A 23,811-nucleotide genomic window follows, 5' to 3' on the forward strand; every position below is an offset into this window, starting at 1 on the left:
GAGAAAACTGAAGTTGTTGATAGAGGTTGTTTCTTTCTCGTCCTGACTTTTGTTTACAGATGGGATTCCTAATTGAAGTTGCTGTGCAAACGAAGCCGGACCGCAGTGCCCCTGGCCTGAAACGATTGACGCGATTGAATGAGGTGCACTCACAGTCAGTCAGTCAGGTGCGAGCCAACTTTGCAGCGGCTACAGTCCACGCCACAGTTTGTTCTGGCACTCCGTGTGTTTGCAGAGAGAGAGAGAGAGAGCAAAAACATCATGGGCTTGTCAGCCACACCAAGCAGGTGGGGTTCCTGATTGGCCAGGAACCTGGGAGCCACACAAGCCGCTGTCTCTATAAATTTGGTAAGGAAATTGCAGCCCCAACCAGAAGCTGCTAATTTCTTGCTGCCTAGTTTAACACTTGAGATTCAAGAAAAAAAAATGAGATTTCAGAACCGAAACGTCGGAATGTTTCTGCAGTTTTTGAGACAAGGGGGCAAATGGCGGGGCAGTGTTCCGGTTTCTACTGCTGGCAGTGTCTCAGAAAGACTCTTGGTACCGTCTGGGCACAACACTCTCCCTGGCCCCACTAACTGGCCGGTGCTGGGGAGTCTGCTGGAGATCATTAGGAGGGGAGGACTCCAAAAGCAGCACAAAACACTGGTAAATCAAGGGATGCAACAGTATTAGACTCAGCTACGGGAGGGCCGTGAGCGACTGCAGGGAATAAGTTACAGGGAATAGTAGCTCAACCGATCTATATGTATTTCGTTTAAAAGGAGACAGATATCGATAAGGTTAGAGAGGGATGCATTGCACCCATGAACGAAGTGAACCACCCCCTAACAGTCTAACTAAGCGCGTGTTGTATTCCTTCCCGTAGGTGGAATTTCACAAGAAGTTTGGGAAGATTTTTAAGATGAAGTTGGGTCCGTTCGAATCCGTTCACATCGGGGCCCCGTGTCTCCTGGAAGCTCTTTACCGTAAGGAAAGCAATTACCCTCAGCGCCTGGAGATCAAACCGTGGAAAGCCTATCGAGATTACAGGGATGAGGCGTATGGCCTCCTCATACTGTGAGTTCACGGGTGGGACGGAAGACGGGCTAGCCCGACCATATCATTAGCAGAAACGCCGACATCTATTTATACAGACAAATCACCCATTGAGCGCATTGTGTTAGAAATTACAAGTTAGTATTATTTTAAATATTTGCAAAAAAAACCCCCCCGAAATACCAGACTGAGAACCTGCATTATTGCCAACGTGGGCCGCTTGCTCCAAAACAATTAGTAAATGGTAAAAAATAAGATCGCGCGGACAAACCCTTGTCTTCCAGACATAGCCGAGGCAATCACTGATGGGTTTTTTTTTTAAAACCCGAAACGTTAACTCTGATTTCTTTCTCCAGATGCTGCTGAGCTTTTCAGTTTTTGTTTCTGATTTCCGGCATCCGCAGATCGCTCGGTTTTTTAAATATATATATATATATATATTCTTTTTCGTTGTCTTGTCTTTAGGGAAGGAAAAGATTGGCAAAGGGTGAGGAGCATCTTTCAGCGAAAGCTAATGAAGCCAACGGAAGTGTTAAAACTGGACGGAAGGATCAATGGGGTAAGGATATTGGCGTTCAGTGCGGGTCCCATGGCGTTTACACCCATCTGAAGGGGAGACCGAGGGGTTCATATTAAATCCTCCCTGTCGCGGCGCTGACTTTAGTGAACAGGCAAGACTGAGGCTCCACGCCGACTGGTTTAACAGAGGAATCCGAGAGCTGTCCATCTCACAGGGTTCTGTAAGACTGTCAAGAGCCACACATTTTGAAAAAAAGATGACTTTTTTTTCCACAGCGCAGTTCAAAAGATTGACACGGGGGATTACATAAAGTGTACGCCAAAGCTGAGCTCTGCAACCAATGCAAACAGGTATCGGTGTAAGCAAAGGGACCGCCTTGATCTCCCTGAAACGACCGAGTTCGCTGTTCGCTGAAAAAATAAACCGCGTTTGCCTCACTGCACGCACTTCGATCCAGCACCTGGTCAGTGCTCGGCATCGTTGGAAAGCACCGTTACGTGCTTGGAAATACAGCTAGGGTTTGCCACATGAATAGGGTGGGGGGTTAGGGTTGCAAGTTGGTGATTGGAGTTGGTACGAGGAAACATTGCAAAGGAATCAGTCAACATGAGGCAAGTCAGTAATAAGGTGCGCAGGTCAGGTGGGCCCGCTGAGAAAAGTTCCTCGTTACACAGTGAGATTTTCAAAATTATTTCCGTGTGAGATCCCTTCCAAATGTTGACATCGTGGGGACGGTATTCACCAAACGACAAAAGGCTGGACTGACTTCCCACCACAAAACTGGGCGATCGTTACAGAAAAAGTGTGTTCTGCAGGGAAATCAATATTGTGTTGTAAATAGGGAAAGAGAGCAAGTTGAAAATGTAACGATCAGATTCTCAAGTAGGAGGTCCTGTGATTTCCCCCCCCCCCCCCCTTTGCAAACCGTGCGTTCCAGGAACTCCTGCTTTGGATATTTGTTCACTCCGTTTTTGTTGTCAAATGTTTGTCAGGTTCTGAAAGATTTCGTCGACAGAGTGGAGAAGGTTCGCGATGAGACCGGAAAGATCAATGATTTGTACCAGGAACTCAACAAATGGTCCTTCGAAAGTAAGCTCTTGTTTCGACGCCAAACACATTGAAAACAACTGTATGGCCAATAGAGCTGCAAATTCCACCTTGCGGTCTTATTCACCAGTTTTAGAATAAAATCCATTTTAAATATTAGGGTAATTGGATTAAGATTATTTAAGCATTTGAACTCTTTTTTTGTGGGAATAAATTTGATAAATTGCATTTCAGTAAATTAAACACCAACCATATTTAAATTGAAATGGACACAAAAGTTATTTGATCTTTGTTTACACACAATGCTGTTTTTAAACATGTCAGTATGGGGTTAATAAGTTTTATAAGGTCAAGGTTTTCTTACTAGTAATGAAAGTGAAGTTGGTGAAAGAGATAGGCACTCAGATTGTAGACCTCTGATCTTCAGTTCTAACCGATCATACCATAAAAACCAAGCGATCAGTGGGGGAGGCACACACAACCTATTTGTGAACATTTGAATATATTTCTAGCTAGAAGAAACCAAGAAGAAAATACTTTAAGTAGCGATCCCGCTCTTTATTTTATAATTCCATCCCTCCCTCCCCAAATATTAAGCTGCCTGTTTCATTCTAAATTCCCCAGAAGACAAGATCTCCCAAACGTTACATGTACCATTCTGTATCAAAATAATACAAATTTTGTGAGATGAATGATGCAAGAGAAAGATCATATAAACAAATTTTCAGACTTGCCCTCTCTCGGGTTGCTAAAATTCTCTTGGGGAAACGTTTGACCTCTGCCCTGCATTCCATCCCAGAAATCTCAGAAAGTACATTTAAAAAAGACAAGTACACGTGTGGCATTATTTTTTTCCATCCTTCAGATACAGTGTTCTTAATTGCTCTGTCATAGATTGGGATTAATATATATTTGAATTAAATATTTTTGTTTGCAAATTACTATTTTTTGTTCTTTAATAAAGTGTACAGATACAGAAGGTGTAAAAGGACATTTAATATATCATATATATTTTTGTATTTTGGCAATTGCATTATGTACTTATCAATAACTTTCTAATTCCAGCAATTTGTTTGGTGTTGTATGATAGAAGATTTGGTCTTCTGGAACAAAATGTTGTTGAAGAATCTTTGAACTTCATTCAGGCAATTAAAATTGTAAGTACACAGTGATAAATGAATTTACAATAAATGATTAATAAGTGCTATAGGATATCAATTTTTCTGCAGCATTTTAACTAATTACATAACTCAATAAAATACTCCGATTACTGAATTAATATCTAATTAAAATTACATTTAAAACAAGTATAATTTTCTGCAACATCCTGCATATTTATTGGATAAAAGCTTGCTATCAATTACAATGATAAAATGGAAAGAAAATGATAAAATGGAAAGAAAGCAAAGCAAACACAAGGTTCAGGGTTCTAGTGAAGGCCCACATGTGAAACACTTACTTTTGATTCTTCTTATGGAACCTTATAGAATGTTACGAGTTGCTTGTGCTCTCTATTTTATTCTGAATGTTAAGATGCAATGAAGCAATCGAGATTTAGGTACATCCCTAAAATAAGTGGGATCCCAAAATGATTTTATGTAGATCAACACTGTTGGCTGTGACATCTGACTTAATATAGCAAGTAACTAAACAGTTTACTTGCATCTTTCATGTTGGAAGAAGCATCTTTTGCAGATAAACTGTACATAAACTATATATATAAACTCAATGAAGAGAAGCTAATTTCATTCTTCAGAATACATTTATCGTCTCCCTGTATATAAGTTGCAAATGACCATCTTACTTGTATATCCTAGATGATGAATACATTTGGTAAAATGATGGTGACTCCAGTTGGGCTCCATAAACGTTTAAACACTAAGACTTGGAAGGACCACACTGAAGCTTGGGACAATATATTCAAAACAGGTACATGTCTGATGAAAGTGCATTTTAGTAATATAAATTATAACAAAAATAATTTCAACAAAATATACCAAAAAGCTAATGTTTTAATCATAGGGACCATAGAAATCTTTGAACAGCTATGAATACCTAAAACTCAAACTTCAGTACATTCTTGTGGGAAGTCTTGACTTTCAGGCAGTTTCAAATTTGATATATTGATATTCTAAAAAAAAAGAGATTATGATAATACTTCTACTGTCAAATTGTAGTCCTGATTGATGGGAGGGAAATAACTTTTGCTATTTTTTTTGGGCATTGTCCTGCAGGCAACTTTTTTTTTAACTGATGATTTTACTAAGTATGGAAGTGGTGAGTTAATATCTTGCAAATAGGAAACATTTTTCTACCTGAAAATAGACTTTTTTTTTCCTTCACTGATTCATATTTAACAAAATGGTTACAAAGCAATAGTTTTTTTGAACTTGTGGTTCTGTATTTCTTGCAGTTTGACATGCTAGTAGTTTAATGTCTGTTTCTGCATGTATAAAACTGTCAAAATAATTGTTATTTGAAAGTGGTAGATTTACGCTCCACTTTTTATTTACCCATTATTCCATTCTGATTGGACTGGCTGAAGCTCCACCCAAAATAAACTAGAAACCTAAAAGAAATGATTCTGTAGAATATGCAATGAAAAGGATTGCATAGTTTTAGAAGCATATTACCCCATAACATCATCATCCTTTGTTTCCCAATTTTCTATGCATAAAAAGCTACACCAGTTGCAAGGTGATAAACCAAAAAATGACTTCTGCAGCTTTTCATTCAGTTCTTTTTGTGTATAATCTGCAGCACAAAATTAGCTCACAGGTGGTGTTTAAAATGCTCATTCAAAAATACATCAGATGGTTGATGCCAGAAGTGGAAATAAGTGTAACTTTTCTGAGGTTGGGCTGAAAAGATATCATGGTCATTAAAGAAAGTCCACCGTGATTGGGAATTCCATTTAGATTACACAAGTTAATTTCACATGTGGAATCTGTCCTGCTCATAGAAGGGACCTCCGTTCAATCAACAGAGTTGGATTTGAAGTTTTCAAACACTGAACAATCATGTGAAAATTACTATGCAACTGATTCCTAAAGAACATAAAGCTTAAACAAAAATTACAAAGAATATTATAACACTGAACTGAGTTTTTTTGGCATACCTAGACATCAAAAATTCTACTGAGTTGGCCAAGTATAACCTACATTTTCAAATTTTCTGCCAACCAGCTACAATTAGTTCAAGTATCACTATGTGCATCATAATGCTTTTCTGTAATGTAGATGCTATTTTGTTTTTAGCAGCTGAAAAGTAAGACTCACTAACCTACAATTTTCTGTTTTTAGTTTTGTCTCTCTTCATTAAAGCAAAAGTTTTGTCACTATCAAATAGTTAAATGATATTTAGAAGTCATTACAGTTGGAAAACATCAAATGTTGCTAAAGAATCAATTAGTGTCTAATTTGACAACTATTTTACCCAATCATTTTTTAACAATATGGGTATTCATTTATCAAATCTGAAAAGAACAGAATTAAAGTCACTTCTTTTTGGATCATGTGATTGATTGCTGAACCTAATGCCATTTCACTGGAATGACATGCTCTAGGATCGTCATCTAACTGGTAAACTGAATGACCTGGGTAGGTATTGGAGCCAAGTGTTTATAACAGTCTAAGGTTAACATGAGACATTGACTAAGGTCGCTGAACTGACAGCGATATGTAACTCTAGTTGCGCACATAGCTTATTCATTCGAGGCACTATTGACAGATACACCTACTTTCCTATTGCGTGAGTGAAAATAGCTGAAGTAGTTTAGCAAAGATAAAGCACTTTCAGCATGATTTATGGGCATTGTATCGGATATTAACACATCAGAGAATATTTGTTCTGCTTTCTAACTGATTAACCTGTAGTCATCATGTTCTTTGCCTATATTTCTTTTGCTTATGTTCTGTCAAAGTAATATGACAATCATTTTAGCTTTAACCTTATTTACTGAAAAAGACAATTTGTTATGGCTAGTAGTACTTATTTCAAACTAGAAAACAAATAAAATCCAAACAGCAGTTTCAAAGAATCTAAAATAGCACCTGAAAAAGCTGATACCTCAAGAATGATGCTCATTGTAAGCCTATTGTCTGTTAAACTATTAATTTCACCAGCTTTGAAACAAAGCACTGGAATACACAACATTTGTTCACTTGTGTTAGAAGAATCAAACATTATGACGAAACTACAGGAAATGTTATGATGAAATCAGAACGTTAAAAGCACTGAATAATTAATGAATTTTGGAATTTAAAAGGAAGCATGGGCAGAAATGTTTGAACGGAGAAGAGTTCTGTACTGGATGCTGCCAGGACTGTTCGTAGGCTCATAAAATGATCCAGTGGATCCTGGATTGATATAAGTTCAGGGACATTGTGGAAATTAGATCTAATGTGGCTATGTATAATTAGATGGAAGTTACAGCACAGAAACATGCCTTTTGACTCAACACATCTATGACATCTACATGGTCCACATAAGCCTTCTCATAATGTAATTCATTTAACACCATCAACCCAACCTTTGCTTCCTTTTCCCCCTCATTAGTTTGACTAGTTTCACTCCAAAATGCATGTATCCTCTTCATAGCAACTACTTCACAATTTATCAGGTTCCATTTTCTAACCACCTTTCCAAGAGGAATTTCTTGATTGTCTCATTTGATTTACTGGTGACTATCCTACTTTTATGGTCCTTAGTTTTGAACTCAACCACAGCTATATCAAACAAAACTTATTTTTTTAAGGTAATTATTTCTTGTTCAGATAATTGTTTACCAAACAGTACTGTTTGAGCCTGATGATTTAGATAATCTCCTGTTTGTCATCTTGAGTAGATGTTAAACATTTAGCAGGTCAGGAGGGCAAAAAGCAATAAACAGAACAAATAAAAACAGTTTGTATGTCACTCACACAAATTGTCTGAATCCAAACAGATTGTTCAAGAATTCAGATTCTTGTAACTCAGTTCTGGATAATAATGTATTTAAGAAAATTAATAGTCTACTTTTTAAAGACCATTAATCAATGCCATTCAGTGCAATTTTATGAGTTATTTATTCAACATACCTTATGGAAATTATTAAATGCCATCACCTGTTTTTTATCTTTGTCAACTAGTGATCTGGCAGAGATAAATGTATTTGAATACGTCAATTTTTAAAATTGACCTTACCAAGAAAATATCTGAACTGAAAAGGAAAGAGTTTAGGTTGTCTAAATGATAATTCCATGAAAAATTTGATACTGTCAAGAAGTAGTTTGTCCTCATAACTGAAGCTAACTGCAAAAACCACTTTAATGCCTGGAGATTGGTACAGTGATTTGAATTTGTATATTTTGCTCATTTGTTTATTTTTGCTTGTGTATTTGTCATTTTAATTTTTCTTGTGTGCAATTTTTTTTAGCAAAGTGCCATATTGATGGAAGATTGAATCGACACTCAGCTTGCCCAGCCAATGACTTCCTCTCAGAAATCTACAATGGTAGTGAACTATCGAGAAAAGAGTTGTATGCAGCAATCACTGAGCTCCAGATTGGAGGAGTAGAAACGGTAATATTTTGACAGAAATCCACATGCAGCTGTTGAAAAGATGTAGCTCCGACCTACACTAAGAGAAAACACTTGGTTACAATCTTAATTACTATTATCTCACGTGATATCAATCTCACCTTGGAGTCAGAATGTTCTAGTTCTGACAAAAGGTCATACTAGACTCAAAATACTGAAATTTGTTTGTACATTGATGCTGCCAGATCTTCTGAGTTTCTCTTTTCATTTTTATTGCCATGATTTCATGCTCTTTCCCAAGACTTGAGGCTGAAAATTTGATGCTAACTGAAGGATACCTTGGTAAGGCCAATACAAGTAGAATCTTATAAGATTTTTCAGGCAAATGATAGATTCTTGATGACAGGTTATTCATGTCAGTGGGAATGTGGAGTTTAAGTTACAGCCAGATAACAGGAGCAAGTCCAAGGGGCTAAATGATCTACTCTTGCTAAAGGCGATGGGCAGTTATTGTGCACATTGGGCCGACAGTGGGAATAGGTCAGTTGCACATTATCTGTCCAATATAACCAAATATACCACAGTCAGGTATCAGTAGAAAAAATATCTTAGTTAGATGGCAATGCTAGATAAGAATTGTAGCCCTCTGTGTGGGCGTGGGGAGTCAGGCAAAGGAAAATCCAACAACTCCTCTAGGAAGCTGACTAGTTCTTCTGAGTGGAGAATGGGCAATCTCTGGGAGGAGCAGATTGCGCAGAAGGACCAGCAATGTATTCCTGTGCCACAGGAATTGCTTAGGAAAACTGTTCCAGAGTGACCTCTAATTGTCCCTTAATGTCTAGTGGTTAGAACTCTGAAAGCTGAATTCCATTCAGCTGAGGTACAGAGCCCAGTCCACAAAAAGACAAGCATAAGCACATATTAAAACTCAGATTTAAATATTTTGTTGAGGTTCCATCCTATTTTGGACAAGACTACTGGCCACCTATGAACACACAAATGAGTTTGGAGAAACAGTAGATCATTTAGCCCCTTGGGCTTGCTCCTGTTATCTGGCTGTAACTTAAACTCCACATTCCCACCAATACCAATAGCCTGTCACCTTCTTGGTAATCAAGAATTTATCCTTTGCCTTAAAAATCTTTTAAGATTCTACTTGCAATAGCTTTTGAAGAAGAGAGTTCCAAAGGAATTCTCAATTTCTTTGCCTCATCTTTTTTCCATGGTCAACACCCTACTCTTAAACTGACATCCCTAGTTCTAGATGTTCCCTTAAGAGGAAACAACCTCTCCTGATCCCACCTGTCATGAACCCTCAGGATTTTGTATGTTTGAATCAAGCCAACTCTTGACTAAAAATCTAGCTTGTCCAAACCTCCCTCTTAAGACAATTTGTTTATTCCAGATATTAGGAGGAGAAAGTGAGGTCTGCAGATGCTGGAGATCAAAGTTGAAACTTTATTGCTGGAACAGCACAGCAGGTCAGGCAGCATCCAGGGAACAGGAGATTCGACGTTTCGGGCACAGGCCCTTCTTCAGGAATGAAGAAGGGCCTGTGCCCGAAACGTCGAATCTCCTGTTCCCTGGATGCTGCCTGACCTATTCCAGATATTAGTCTGGTAAATCTTCTCTGAACATTTCAAAAGCATTCACAACCTTCTTTAAATGAGGTAACAATACTGACACAGTATTCCAGATGGCCTTGCACCAGCCCCCTGTACAACTGAAGAAAACCTCCCTCTTTTCATATTGAATTTCCCTCACAATAAACAATGGAATTCTATTAGCTTTCCTAATTACTCACTGAACAGATATTGTAGCCATTTGCAATAACTGTAGGACACCTGGATTCCTCTGGAGCTCTGTAATTACTCATCATTTAAAGAGTATGCATCATTGTTATCCATCCTTCTGAAATGGCCACTTTTCCTACATTTTATCCAACTTGTCAAATCTTTGGCCACACACTTAACCTATCTATATCATTTATAGCTTTCTTATGTCCTCTTCACAGCCTTCTTTCCTATCTATATTTCATTTATCAGCAAATTTAATAACTGTGCCTTTGTTACCTTCATCATTTAGAAACATTGTTGAGCTATGGCCCCAACGCTGACCTCTGTGGTACACAACTGTGTATCACAGTCTTCCAATAAGAAAATGATCCATATATGTCTACTCTATTGCCTGTTAGCTAGCCAATCTTCTATCCTAGCCAAAATATTAATCCTTCACATGCAGAGAAATAATGCTTTAGTGGTGATGGCATTGCATTAATAGTCCAATGGCAAGGCATTAGGATATGGGTCCAAACCTCACCCATAACAGCTGGTGAAATTGAAATTTGATTTCAGGATGTGATGATTGGGAGCCTGCAGGGGTACGTACTTGGCTTTTAACATTTAGTGTTTATATTCAGCATTTACCTGAGTGGATTAAAGGCTTAATTACTAAATGACACAAAGTATGGTGTGTTGTTCATGAGATGACATCACAGGATGGAGACAGGTATAGATAGGTTAAGAGAGTGGGCAAAACACTGACAGATCGAGTATGAAATACTAAATATTCACCTTGGCAGGAATAATAGGGCGGCACAGTGTCTCACAGCACCAGGGACATGGGTTCGATTCCAGCCTCGGGCAAGTATGGAGTTTACATATTCACCCTGTGTCTGCATGGATTTCCTCTGGGTGCTCCGGTTTCCTCGCACAATCCAAAGATGTGCAGGTTAGGTGAATTAGGCCATGCTAAATTGCCCATAGTATTCAGGGATGTGTAGGTTAGGTGCATTATTCAGGGGTTAAATATAGGATAAGAGAGTAAGGGAATGGGTCTGGGTGGGTTACACTTTGGAGGGTCGGTGTGGACTTGTTGGGCTGAAGGGCTTGTTTCCACACTGTAGGGATTCTATGATTCTAATGAAAACAGTATTATTCAAGTGGAGACCAGTTGTATAATTTTGAGGTGCAGCAGGATCTAACTGTTCAAGTGCATGAGACATGAAAAGTTAATATGCAGGTGCAGCAAGTGAATAAGAATACTAATAGAAAGCTATAAGTTCTTACTAGATAAATTGAACATAAATGAAATGCCTCAGTTGCAAATGGCATTGATGAGACAACACCTCAAATATTTTGTGCAGTTTTGGTCTCCTTATTTAACAAGGATGTAATTGTGTTGAAGGGAATTCAGAGGAGCTTTATTATACTGATATCCAGAATGAATAGGCAGTCAAATGAGGGCAGATTAGATAAGTTGGCTATTTTTCACAGAAGTTTAAAAAAGTGATTTGATTAAAGTTTACCTGGTCTCGAGTGGTCTCGACAAGGTGGAGGTGGATATTCACCCTTGTAGGTGAATCCAGAGCTAGGGGACACTGTTGTGAAGTTAGGGTGTTACCCTTTTAGGACAAAGATGAATAAAAATAAAATCTTTCAGGTGGGACTCTCTGAAGCAGAATGGTGGAAACAGAAGTATTAAATATTTTTAAGATGGAGGTAGGTAGACTCTTGTTAGGAAAGGGAACCAAAGATTACTGGGGACAGATGAAATGTGGAATCTGGACCAAAAACAGATCAGCCATGATCTTATTGAATGAAAAGGTTTGAAGAGATAAATGATATACTTGTGCTCCTAATTCATATCTTCATATGTTTGTGTTTCCGACAGTAATCTTTGATGTCTCACATTAATAAATGCCTTCTAGAAATCTAAGTACAGTATTTCCACCTGTTCCCTTTTATCCACACCATGTGTTATTTCTTCAAGGAGTGCCAATAAATGGTTAAAAATGATTTCCCTTTCACAAAGCCATAATAATATTTTAAAAAGTAGCTTCTAACATTTTCCCTATAACAGATGTCTAACCAACTGCTTGTAGATCTCTGCTTTCTATTTCCCTACCTTTTAGAATGAAGGAATTATATTTGCTGTCTTCCCATTTGGTGAAATGTTTCCTGCAGATAGAGAATGTTGGTAAATTAAAACCATTGCAATAACTATCTCACTAATCACTTCTTTTAAGGCATCAGGATGAATTTCATCAGTACTCAGGGACTTGTCAGCTCCTACAATTTGCGCAATGCCACTTCCATGATATTGCAACTTTTCTGAGTTCCTTCCTACATTCCATTTCCTGATTGACTGCTGCATCTGGGGTGTTTCTTCCATTACAAAGTGCTGATACAACATACCTGTTCAATTCATCTGCCATCTCCTTATATTTCATTATGAATTGACAGAACCAGTTTTCCATCTGGGTTGAGATTTACTCAAAAATTGAATTGAGTAAGCCTGGGATGTAATTGAAGATTTCTTCTGGAAATATTGCCTTGCAACTACCTCATTTACCCTGAAAATTAGAAGTCTTCAGTCTTGCCTATTGCATCCAGATGCTGATCACTGCAAGCATTTAGAATGGGAGATCCATTGAGCTTTCTCCTTGTTAGTTGTGAAATTGTCCTATTATTAATTACTACATGACAGGACTGTAAAACTTTGATCCAAACCCATAATTGTTTAAGCTGTAACTATAAATTTTGAATTAACCGCCACGATATTGAAGATTTGCAAGATTTCCCACAAGTCTTAATTCAATCAATTTAATATGATTAAATTTTGTGAAGAGCTAAATTACAAAGTTTGATCCTCCTATTATTATGCATGCATGACATCATTGTGTCTTTAATTCAAGGTGAAGGAAAAGCTTTGTACAAATACTGTAAATAGTAACAGTTTAGTTAATTGACAGGAATTAAATGAAAATTCTGCACTAAGTCCACTAATGTTTTACGTTATCTTATATTACAGACAGCCAATAGTTTGCTTTGGGCTATCTTCAATCTGTCTCGCAATCCCAAGGCACAAGATGAACTTCACAAAGAAATATTGTCTGTGCTGTCTAAAGACCAGATCCCAACTGCAAAAGATATTAAGAAAATGCCTTACCTGAAGGCTTGTCTAAAGGAATCTATGAGGTTTGTTTGACCAGCTGGCTGTGCGTTATACCACAAAACAGATTGTAGTGGTTCAAAATAAGAGGGAAACATCACCCTGCTCAATTAGGGGTGGGTGATAAATGCTGGCTCAGCCACTGACATCCACACTGCATGAGTAAATTAAAAATAAATCTACATTTGTATTTAATAGTTCTGTGCTTTATATTGTGATTTCCAATCCTGCATTTTTTTTGTTTTGCTTATATTATGCATATAATCCCAGTCGAAAATAAGCAACTAATCACAGCTAGAATGATACTTACTGTACAGCTTTCTTCTATTGAACAAGCACTCAATTCTCTCATTATATGGTTTGGCCAAGATTGTGAAATATACAAAATTCTGAAAGCAAACAATTCTATAATCATCCAATCATTCTTTAGCATGCACTGTAAATCACACTAGTGAATTACAGTGGAACTAGCAAACTTTCAGTTTATTACTTCAGTATCATTTTAAGAATGAGACATGAATTGTTAGTTTTTTTACTGAGAAAGAGTCCAGACTCTATTCTGTCAAGCATTCTTTTGTCAGAACAGGACTAAAATGCTGATGTATTGCAATTGTATCTGCCCCATTTAGATTTATTTTCTTCAGAACTATTTAGTGTGTAATATTTGATCACACTTCACTATTGCACGTATCTTTCCATTCTATACAACTATAATGATCATTCCAATTAATTTTTAAAATGAACAAAGATGTTTACAAAGAAGATTGTAATCCTGTTAAAATGCAGTAACAAAATGCCTCAATAAAGTAATCACTAATATCAAATACCTGTTTAGGATTACACCTTCTGTGCCCTTCACGAGTCGTACACTGGACGAAGAAACTATTCTTGGTGACTATTTACTACCGAAGGGAGTAAGTATCACATGACATTTCAGATACAAATAACAATGCTCCATTTTGCTGTTACTTGATCAACATCTTAAATTATTCATCATCCCATAGTTTGTAGGACTTTTCATATGATGGTGCTAGGCAAAACTCAGCATTTATTGCATCCTAAAATCATTCAGGTAACAAATTACACTTGAAGCTAAATGACTGTTATTTAAATATAATAAAGTATCTATTTTAGTCAGACTAGTTTTTCACAAAGAACAATATAATTAATTACCAGTGAATTGTTATTAACATTGTTGGGTTAAGGCATATGTTGGTCGAGGACACCAGAAGATCACTTTGCTCTTCTTTGAACATCAATAAGGGATCTTTAACATTCACTTGAACCAGAACAAGCTGAGAGGTTCTCGTTTTATTATCTTATCCAACCATCATCCAAAATGCTTTGGAAAATGGAAAGTCACCTCATAAGTGGGACTGTTAAAAATCTCTCACCTGCCATTCCTATAGTGACAGACACCTATCAGCAGTAAATGTGAGAGGGAACCAGTTTGTGGTTAGTGCAACATGGAGAAGTTGAGTGGCAGCAGTGAAAGAGGGTGTAGAGATCTAAGAAAGTCAGCTTGGAGGCCACAGAAGATGGTCAGGTTGCTAGGCTCGAGGAGGAGGAGACCTCTGGGTTGAGAGGGCAAGGGGCTGAGACGGTGGCTCGTAGGGCAGGGGATGGGGAAAGGAGAGTGGGTGGCAAGTGAGGCTAAAAAGAGAAGCTGCAAACACCAGGGGGAAGGACTTCAAAGGGGAATAAAGGGCTGCAATACAAAGTGACTCTAATCAGGAGAGAGCACATTTACATCTTCCAACATTAGAAAACATAGCTATCTGGGAACCAGGAAAACTTGAGGTCACTGAGGCAATGAATTCCTTCCAAGTGAATATGGAAACTATAGGTTGAAGTTGCAGAAATTCATGAAGTATTTTGTAGGAGGATGTATAATGGATGCTATCATAATGAACTTTATGACCTTTATAATTTAATATTGAATGGTTTTATTTCTTAAAGATTAGTGTTTCTATATGATCACATAGAGTCATAAAGCTGTACAGCATAGAAACAGACCCTTTGGTCCAAGATATTTAGTCCCATTTGCCAGCTTTTGGCCCATATCTCTCTAAACCCTTTCTATTCATATACAGATCCAGATGACTTTAATAATATTGTAATTGTACCAGCCTCCACCACTCCCTCTGGCAGCTCATGCCGTACACACATTAATACATCTCAAAGCATTTCATGTATTGTGAAATACTTGAGGTGTAATGACAGCGTCAAAGACAAGCATGCAACCATTTATTTCTGACCTGACCACTCTATAGGATAAACTTTGAGGATGATGGTTATTAGGGCATAGAAGAATGTTTCAGTTATTTTCTAAAAAAAAACATATTTTGCTAACATGCTTGTTATATTATGCTAATTTAAATACTTTGGTGCCTAGAAAATTAATGCTTTCCTTGTGTGCTGTTGCTTTATGTCCAATGGAGATAATGCCAGATCTGGACAACATCCAGGCTTAGGCTGTTAACTGGCAAGCTATTGTGCCATACAAGTACCAGGCAATGACCGTCTCCAACAAGAGAGAAATTTAACTGCCATCCCATGAGCTTTAAGGTGTTTCTATCACAGAATATCCTGGGGGTATTGTTAACATCCTGGGGGTTACCATTGATCACAACCTGAACTGGACAGGCTATATAAGTATAGTAATTTGAAGAAGCCAGAGGTGAGCAATTATGCACCTTCTATTTCCCCAGTGCATGTATGCTATCTACAAAGCAACAGTCAAGAATGTGATGGAATACTGACTAAACTTGCTTGGATGAGTGTGGTTGCAACAATACTCATAAGCTCAACACCATCCAATTGCACACTTGATTGGCAGCCCATCCACCACCTTTAACATTCACTCCCTCCATCACTGACACACTGTGGCAGCAGTATGTGTCATTTGCAGATGCACTGAACTAAATCACTTCTGCTCCTACATCAACAACAGGTGACTTCTGCCATCTGCATGGGAACATTGCCACATACAAGGACCACCCCCCAAGCCACGTGTCAGTCGGAGCTGGAATTATATTACTGTTCATTCATTGGGTAAAAGTCATGGGGCTCCTTCCCAACAGTGCCATACAGGTTCCTACACCCCAAACATGGGAGAGTTTCAAGAAGACAGCTCACCACAGCCTCCTCTAGGCCAATAAATGCTAACCTAGCCAGCGACACCCACAATCCATGAGTGAAGAAAAATACAAGCTTGACTATTGAGAATACAGATTAATTCTTCTAAATCTGCTTCTGTGTGAGTCAAATACCCCATATGTCAGCACAAATATAGAACATATCATTACTACATGACTCCATCATTTAAAAAAGGCTTTAATGACAATGAGAAAGGAGCCCTAAAAATCAGAAAGAATGGCTCTAAACCAAAAAGAACTCCTCTGAAAATCTCAAGAGGAACCCTCAAGAAAGAATATGTATTTTGACCCCTGCATCAACAGCTGAGTATCTCAAACAGATTTTAGTAATACACTGAGATATCATCCCAGATTATTCATTCAAATAAACTTCCTACAACTGGTTTTTGAGTGGTGCCAAGTGAGCTGGGTTGTCACTTGACAATTATTTGAAGTACTATTTCAAGAGACTACCTACGTCAATCGTGATTTCTGCAGCTGGGCAGTAGCTTCTGTTAAATCATCAAACTGTTGCCAAATTGTTGTCACGCTTTTATTTATAGCGCTTTAAGATCAAAATCATGTTTAATATGTAACTGTGTCTAAAGCAGACAAATAGAAGTAAACTGAAAGAATTAGATAGTGAAAGATAAGACACATCAACACAAACTAATAGAATTAGATAGTGAAAGATAAACAGAGAAACAATTGCACATAGGGAAAGAGGCCACATTCTTTCTTTTTATTTGCTAATGCTGCTGGAGAGTAGCTCGCTATTTATAAAATCTAAGAGCAATTAATTGTTCATATCATGGAAATGTGAGTCTTGGGTTTGAGTGGGTTAAACAAATGCATTTCCAGAATGATCTCACTTCCATTCTAAATATAAGGATATGTGGTTTTCTTTCTTTTTCTGTAGACTATTTTAATGATAAACAGTCATGCATTGGGGTGGAATGAAGAATATTTCAATGATGGAATGCAGTTTAAACCAGAACGATGGCTACAGGATAGGCATACAATCAATCCTTTTGCACATGTGCCATTTGGGGTTGGGAAGAGGATGTGTATAGGCCGGCGGCTGGCTGAGCTACAGTTGCAGTTAGCCCTCTGTTGGGTAAGTCTTGTGTGCTGGGCATCACCATTGTTTTGCTAACTATATATAAATACAGCAATCAACCAGTCACAGATTTTACTAATCAGGGTTTTGTTATCTCCACTGCAGCTGGTGCCAAGGTACAAAATAGTGGCAACTGATGAAGATCCTGTGGAAACACTGCATTCTGGGACACTGGTGCCTAATCGGGAAATCCCAGTAGCATTCCACAGACGTTAAGGTACATTTACAATTGTCTTCAAATCATTACTTTGAAATTTTGCATAGGTGACCCTGTTGCTTTGATTTTCCCCTTTTCCTGTCCTTGTGTGCTGCTGATACTTCTGAAAACTTGCAGTTGGCTTACATTCAAATGATACATATTGGTTTATTCTTAATATTTTCCATCATTCTCTGCCCAGTCCGGTCAAATGATACCACAAGATCACTGCAATTCATTTGAAATTCAGTATTTCTTTGGCAAAGGAAGCCAGTTACTCACCTCCCTTTTAAGGCTTGATCAAAGAAGTAGGATTTATGTTACATCTCATAATATTCTTTTCTGTGACTGCAAGCTATGTCATAGCTTGTCTGATAACACTCTTAAGTGGAACTTTGGGATGCTTTATCTTCATTTAAAATGTTATATGAATTGCTGTTGTTAAGGAAACTGCCAGATCCTCATCTCTGTTGTGATGAGCTATGCTTCCATTCAATAAAGGAACAGGTTTAAGGTGCAAATGCTTTGTTGTGATCCCTATGATGTATGGGCTTTGGGCCCCAGATGTCAGGATCTATTCAGGGTAGAGGTGTGTGTGGGGTTCGAAGCCTGCACTTTGTAGCATTAAGACTAGCTCAGCAATTTTCCTACAAGTGGCCATTGCAGCTGGTTGCCTCTGAACTTGTCATCTGATTAAGGACAATGGATAGGATGTTGAATCTGCTGGCTCTATCAATGAACTGATTGCTCTGCAGCTTTGTTGATACAGTCGTTCAACTGAGATGGATGGGCAGTGCAGAGTTGGTTGTGATTGAGAGAGCTTTTTAAGGAGCCATTCAGACAGGTTGTCTCCAGATGTCCATTTAAGGTTATGTGTGTGGCCTCCCCCCACCCTCTCTTTAGTGGATGAAGGATCCTGTTCCTATCGCCCTTGGGGCATTCACAGAAAGCCCATGTCCAGAAGGCTTGCACTTTCCCAGACTGACAGGGGTTTATGGGGGTCTTCATTGCTGGCAAGCTGGGGAAGTCACCCTTAATCGAACCTTCAATTATTTAAATTGGCTGCATTCCTCTGTATGGGGTCACACAGCTGGAAACTTCTTTGACAGTGAAACTGTATCAGGGAGCCTTCACCATACAGCCAGGAAAATCCTCATGTTCTCTTGTGCCTTCTGCAATGAGCAAGTGGCCTCCTGTGCCATGTTACTGTCCAGGTGGCAGAATAGAAATTGACTTCTACAGTGTGAAACAGAGTAAAGCTAACATGTTAGTATTCCAAGGAATATTGTGGCCTGGCAAATAAACACAATGCAGCTCTCCCTGTAACACCTTAATACTTACTATTAAGAGCTGTAAATGTCTATTGTTAAATACCTTATGTTAGTCATACTATTTACTAATAGAAAAAACAGTGATGAGTTCCAAGGGTTGTGTAATTTTGGTTATAATCCAAAATTGGAAGCTGTCATTACAAAACAGCTTTGATGCAACAGGTTTTACATCCTGCCGATTTAAATGTAGAGCTGGTTGAGACAAGACGAATGGAGCAAAAGGTAAATGGGTTGTAAAAAAGAACATTGTGTCTTGAATCTAACAAACAAGCGTAGCTAGAAAGTGAAAAATATTTCTGTTTGGAAAACTGGTTTTACATTCATTTCTTTATTTGTTACATATAGCTGTTGCATCAGGCAATATTTTTTTCTTTTCAGGAGTACTGTGATTCTTCGAGAGCACAGCACAGCCTAGACTCTTGTTAAGCTCAGCGTTTTATAATCAGTGAAAAAAGGCACTGCAAGGCCAGAAGAATGTTATGGGAATGGAAAGATTACAACACATTCACTGACCCACAAAGGTTTACATTTTGAATCCTAAGGCTGCTCTGATAAGAAATTGAGTAATGCAGTAAGTTATACTGTTGGACCTTTTTGCTTGGCAATAGCCTTTGCTGGTGAAGTAAAAACTGTATTATCCAACATTTGATGCTTAATACATCATGACAAGTTAAGATATAAATTATGGCTGGTCATAATGCTACCTTCCCAAAAGATGTAAGTAACCAGAAAGAACTCAGATAATCTGAAAGTGCCTGACTGTTTCAATGTTAACTCTGATACGGAACTTCAGTGAAAGAAACTAGGCGTTTGTTTGGACACTACTGACAGCGAGAGGCAGACAACTCCCCACTATGAACATTGTCAAAGTTGTCAACAGAAGCTGAGATTCTGAACATGGAGGAAATTCTAAGTACTGCAAACTAGTACTGCAAATGCTGGAAATCTGAATCAAAAACAGAAATTGCTGGAGAAACTCAGCAAGTTGGGCAGCATCTGTGGAGAGAAAGCATAGTCAACGTTTCGGGTCCAATGACCCTTCTTCAGAACTGGACCTGAAACAATGACTCGGCATTTTATCCACAGATGCTGCTAGACCTGCTGAGTTTTTCCAATGTTTACTGTTTTTGCATCAGAAATTCTCAGGAACCTTTCTGGATTGACTGGCAGAGAGTCACAGAATATATATATAATCACAAAACATAGAACTGGTGTAGAAATTAGTTTTTGGTAGTGTAAAATGGGATGTATCATATTGGCTGCCTGCTATACACTCTGTCTGATATACAGTTGCATCACAATCAATGGACAAAACACTTATGACGCAGCAGTGGGGTCCTCCATTTGCAACAACCTCACACAAGCATTATGGGAAAACCATTATGATTAAATTCTCCATTGGCTCTACTGGCTCCAATGAGGGCAAATTAAATCAGATTTCTAATGAGGTGTGAAAGTCTGACTTCAGCCAATAGCTCTCCAGTCCTGGCAGTAACAATGGGATGTGTGGCTATTGCCAGTACCGCCATGGGAACTACTACGCGAATCATTGCTGGGACCTTTCTGACCAGTGTGAGTGGGTCATATTGTATGAGGATGGCCTGGTGAGGGGAGATACAGAATGCTCCTTGTCAAGGACATCTCAGTGACTTTCCAAGGTTTCTGGCATTTCTGCCAGCAGGCCCATCTGTTGGGTTCAGGATGCCTAAGAAAGAAGGATTTCCCGTAAGAATACCCAGTAAGGTTTACTTCTATATTTTGTCCACATGGCCAGGGGCTGGACCAGAGGCAGTACGCTACGGCCCTTAACCAGGTCTCAGGTGTTGTCTTTGAATCTCAACTGGTTTCTGGGAGGAAGGCTATCCTTGAATTTAATCAAGGGGAATTAAAAAGGTGGAGCCTTCACCCTATATCTTACTGCCACATGGTATAGCCACCCATTGCTTTACATCTGTTCACCAGGGAGCATTAAATCCCACTCATTTGAATTGAAAGTCATGTGAGACATACAAAGGTAGCTGACACAATACCCCATAATCTCTGTTGCAATAAATTAAGCAATATTTTTAAGGTCAAATACTTATTAGAAAATGGTGTAATTGAAAATACTATTACTCAATCAATTACTCCACATAGAAATGCAACAAATCAAAGTTTATAATAATGCTTTAGTCTCCCTAGTAATTAAAAATTTCAGTTACAGAACTACGAGCCTGTTATGGGACAAATTTACAATGCACTTTTCAATGACAATTAGAAACTCAGGGTCTTTGCTATTATTGAGCAATTTTGTACTACTGAAAAGATTTCTATGTGTTGATTTGTAAACGTTTTTCAATTTTCTATTAAAATGAACAGGAGACATTTAATAAATGTTTTCTTTTGTATTCCACTGCTTTTTGCCAAACTTTTCAAATAATTCCAGTGTTAAAACAATATTATAATGCAATGACCTATTATTTGAGACAGTTGAAATCACTGGTTGAATTTTATAAGACTGAGCAGTAGCTCTTTTTAAAAATGACCTTGGCTATCCGAGAAAGTGGTTTGTAGCATTTTCACAATTGTATTTTACAAATTTCTAAGCCAATAAAACGTAGCCAGGTTCTCCAGAGGAACCCATCAGAGACAATCACCATCAAGGAATGTGAAAGGCATTCTCCTGACCCTTCAGGAATCATCCAGACAACGGGGAGGGGAACAAACCATTGGGTACAATTACATTGGACAATAGACCCTGTTGAAAATTCACTAGCCATAATAAAATCATGTCCACCCTGTGGAATCAAGTTGCAATGGCAATGTTTGTGTAACTGGTCAATGTGTGAAGGGAGATCATGAAATGAGCCAGTTAACCCTCCGGTCGTGTAAGAAACCTTTTCTCCAGGATAGCCAAACTGGAGAAGATTTGCGACAAATGAAGGCCCCTGATTGGGCCCATCACCTTTCTCCATTAATCCTGTAAATTCAGCTGACTATTACACCATGAGTGAGGCACTTTGTTGTTTCTATATATTAGCCCTTGTAACACATACTGTAAAGAGTTTGGTTCTTATTGAGGTACCTGCCTTGACGTTTACTAACAACACTAATTATTTCCATGGCTACCATATCAAACACTTACGCACACAAACTGTATATTGTGCTTACTAATGTTAGTGTACATTATATACACATAGCTAATTGTGTGAATACACTATACTGACTCCATTACACAAAGAGAATGAAGGTGAGGCGCACTCCTTTATAACAGAACATCATGAGTTATGATGTAATGTAACTGTCATAAAGATTGAGGCCTGTCTGGTCTGGAATTTCTAGCACATAAAACACTGCACCAAACCTGCCTTTATCCCAACCATTTAAAGAATGGGATCTCTTTTAAGATATGCAAGATGCTTAACAAGATTAGAGTCAGTCCTTATACAGCAATCATTACTTGGTGATGTAGATTCTCACTGAAATGCGTTGTAGTTGCAGATGTAGGTGCACCATATATTGTCGATGTGTAATTGTTGTCCGGTATTATGACTTCATATTATCCTGTGCGATGAATGGTTGATAATATGTTGTTCAAATATGTCATCTATTACTTTGCTGACACTTGACCATTTCTTATTGCAATGTCATGTGACCTAGGCTGGACACACCTATGCAATATTTTCTCACACACCCATATGTTCATGCAAAAATCTCAAAATCTTATGCTTCGTCCTGTTTCAAGCTAGGATAATTGTCTGCATGTTCATTGATCATTCTCTAATAAGAATTTCTCCCTTCTTCCTCATAATGTGCCACATACATACGGTTGGGTGGTGAGAGAGTGGAAGGGAGAGACTGTATAGATCAGTTTTGCAAATGAGTACTATCAGTGAGCCTACTGTTGCCTAGAGGAGTGCTATATAAATTTAATATAGCTATCCAAGAATCTTGGCAAGTCGCTTTACATTTACTGATTCTGGATTTCACAATAGAGACAACGAGTTGTACGAGACTGTTCAACTGAAGTTAGTGAGGAGAAGAACGAACATGATGAACACTGAAGATCTTCCAAAGATGCACTGGTGCACCATGGACCATTGTCAGACATACCTAATTTTTTGAGATGTTACACTTACTAAACTCACTGAATGTGGTGGACAATGTCATATTTTGATTTGTCACACAAAAGGGAATTGGTCAAATAGTCACCAGAATGTAAATATTTCCATGGAATATTTACAACCCTGATGGGAGGAGTGTGCTCATAATCAAGCTCCACCATTACATGAGTTGTTACATATGTATAAATGTCCAACTTAATCAGGAAGAAGGTTCATTTGCCTGAATTTGACTAATATGCAAGATAAAAGAGACTAACATTAGGTTTCATCAATAAACAAGAATATAAAATCTATTCATTATAAACAAACCTATCAAACTTAAACCTCACTCTCTTTAGATCCAAACATACACACATTAATTCATAAATTAATTGGATAGACAAGACAATTCTGTAAAAACATCATGAATAGAAAACAAAAGCAACATATTCTATGGATCAAGAATGCAAACCACAATAATAAGGTAGTTTTTTCACCATTTTTTAAACAATTTTGATGATGATATTACATCATTATTGATCACAGAAGATCTTCAATCTGATACCCAGTCAGTTGAATCTAAGACTTTGCTTGAATTAGAAGTTCATCTTTCCAGACATTTTCTGGACATTTGAGTGAAACTACCCTCTTCTTTTCTGTAACAAGTGGCAACCTAACTATCCAAAAGCTAGGCATCTTTTCAACTCAAAGACACCTGGTGCCAGCTTATGTCATAAAGGTAGCGAATCCAACTTCTCCAAGGTCTACATTACCTTGTGTAACCAATAAGTGAACACCACAGGATTCCATTTTTGACCATTGAGTTGTAAGTGAAACAGATGGTTGCCTGCAACTTAGCAGGGTTCA

General features: G+C 38.1%; 1 protein-coding gene across 2 annotated transcripts; it reads left to right on the forward strand.

Annotated features, from left to right (window-relative positions):
* The first annotated feature begins 238 nt into the window (after nt 1-238).
* On the forward strand, nt 239-21,811 carry cyp24a1 (cytochrome P450, family 24, subfamily A, polypeptide 1). Of its 2 annotated transcripts, none has more exons than XM_043710241.2 (12): nt 239-348; nt 869-1,059; nt 1,504-1,597; nt 2,551-2,647; nt 3,671-3,762; nt 4,423-4,534; nt 8,022-8,167; nt 12,938-13,104; nt 13,914-13,992; nt 17,135-17,332; nt 17,441-17,552; nt 19,241-21,811. In XM_043710241.2, exons 2-11 carry the CDS (start codon nt 905-907, stop codon nt 17,549-17,551), a joined length of 1,251 nt encoding a protein of 416 aa, XP_043566176.1. In that variant the 5' UTR covers nt 239-348; nt 869-904; the 3' UTR covers nt 17,552; nt 19,241-21,811. The 2 variants fall into 2 exon arrangements, with proteins under 2 accessions (XP_043566176.1, XP_043566175.1); XM_043710240.2 differs by lacking the exon at nt 239-348 and adding an exon at nt 362-648 and having other exon boundaries at nt 19,241-21,809.
* Nucleotides 21,812-23,811: the final 2,000 nt, after the last annotated feature.

Source organism: Chiloscyllium plagiosum, unplaced genomic scaffold (genome assembly GCF_037043375.1).
Source record: "Chiloscyllium plagiosum isolate Xiang-an unplaced genomic scaffold, Cpla_swu_hap1 HiC_scaffold_15, whole genome shotgun sequence".
NCBI classification, from domain to species: domain Eukaryota; kingdom Metazoa; phylum Chordata; class Chondrichthyes; order Orectolobiformes; family Hemiscylliidae; genus Chiloscyllium; species Chiloscyllium plagiosum.

Coding starts and splice junctions, on each gene's coding strand:
- cyp24a1 (XM_043710240.2), top strand. CDS start 427: ATGAGATTTCAGAACCGAAACGTCGGAATGTTTCTGCAGTTTTTGAGA. Junction 1,598..2,550: donor TGGACGGAAGGATCAATGGG/GTAAGGATATTG, acceptor AATGTTTGTCAG/GTTCTGAAAGATTTCGTCGA. Junction 13,993..17,134: donor ACTATTTACTACCGAAGGGA/GTAAGTATCACA, acceptor CTTTTTCTGTAG/ACTATTTTAATGATAAACAG.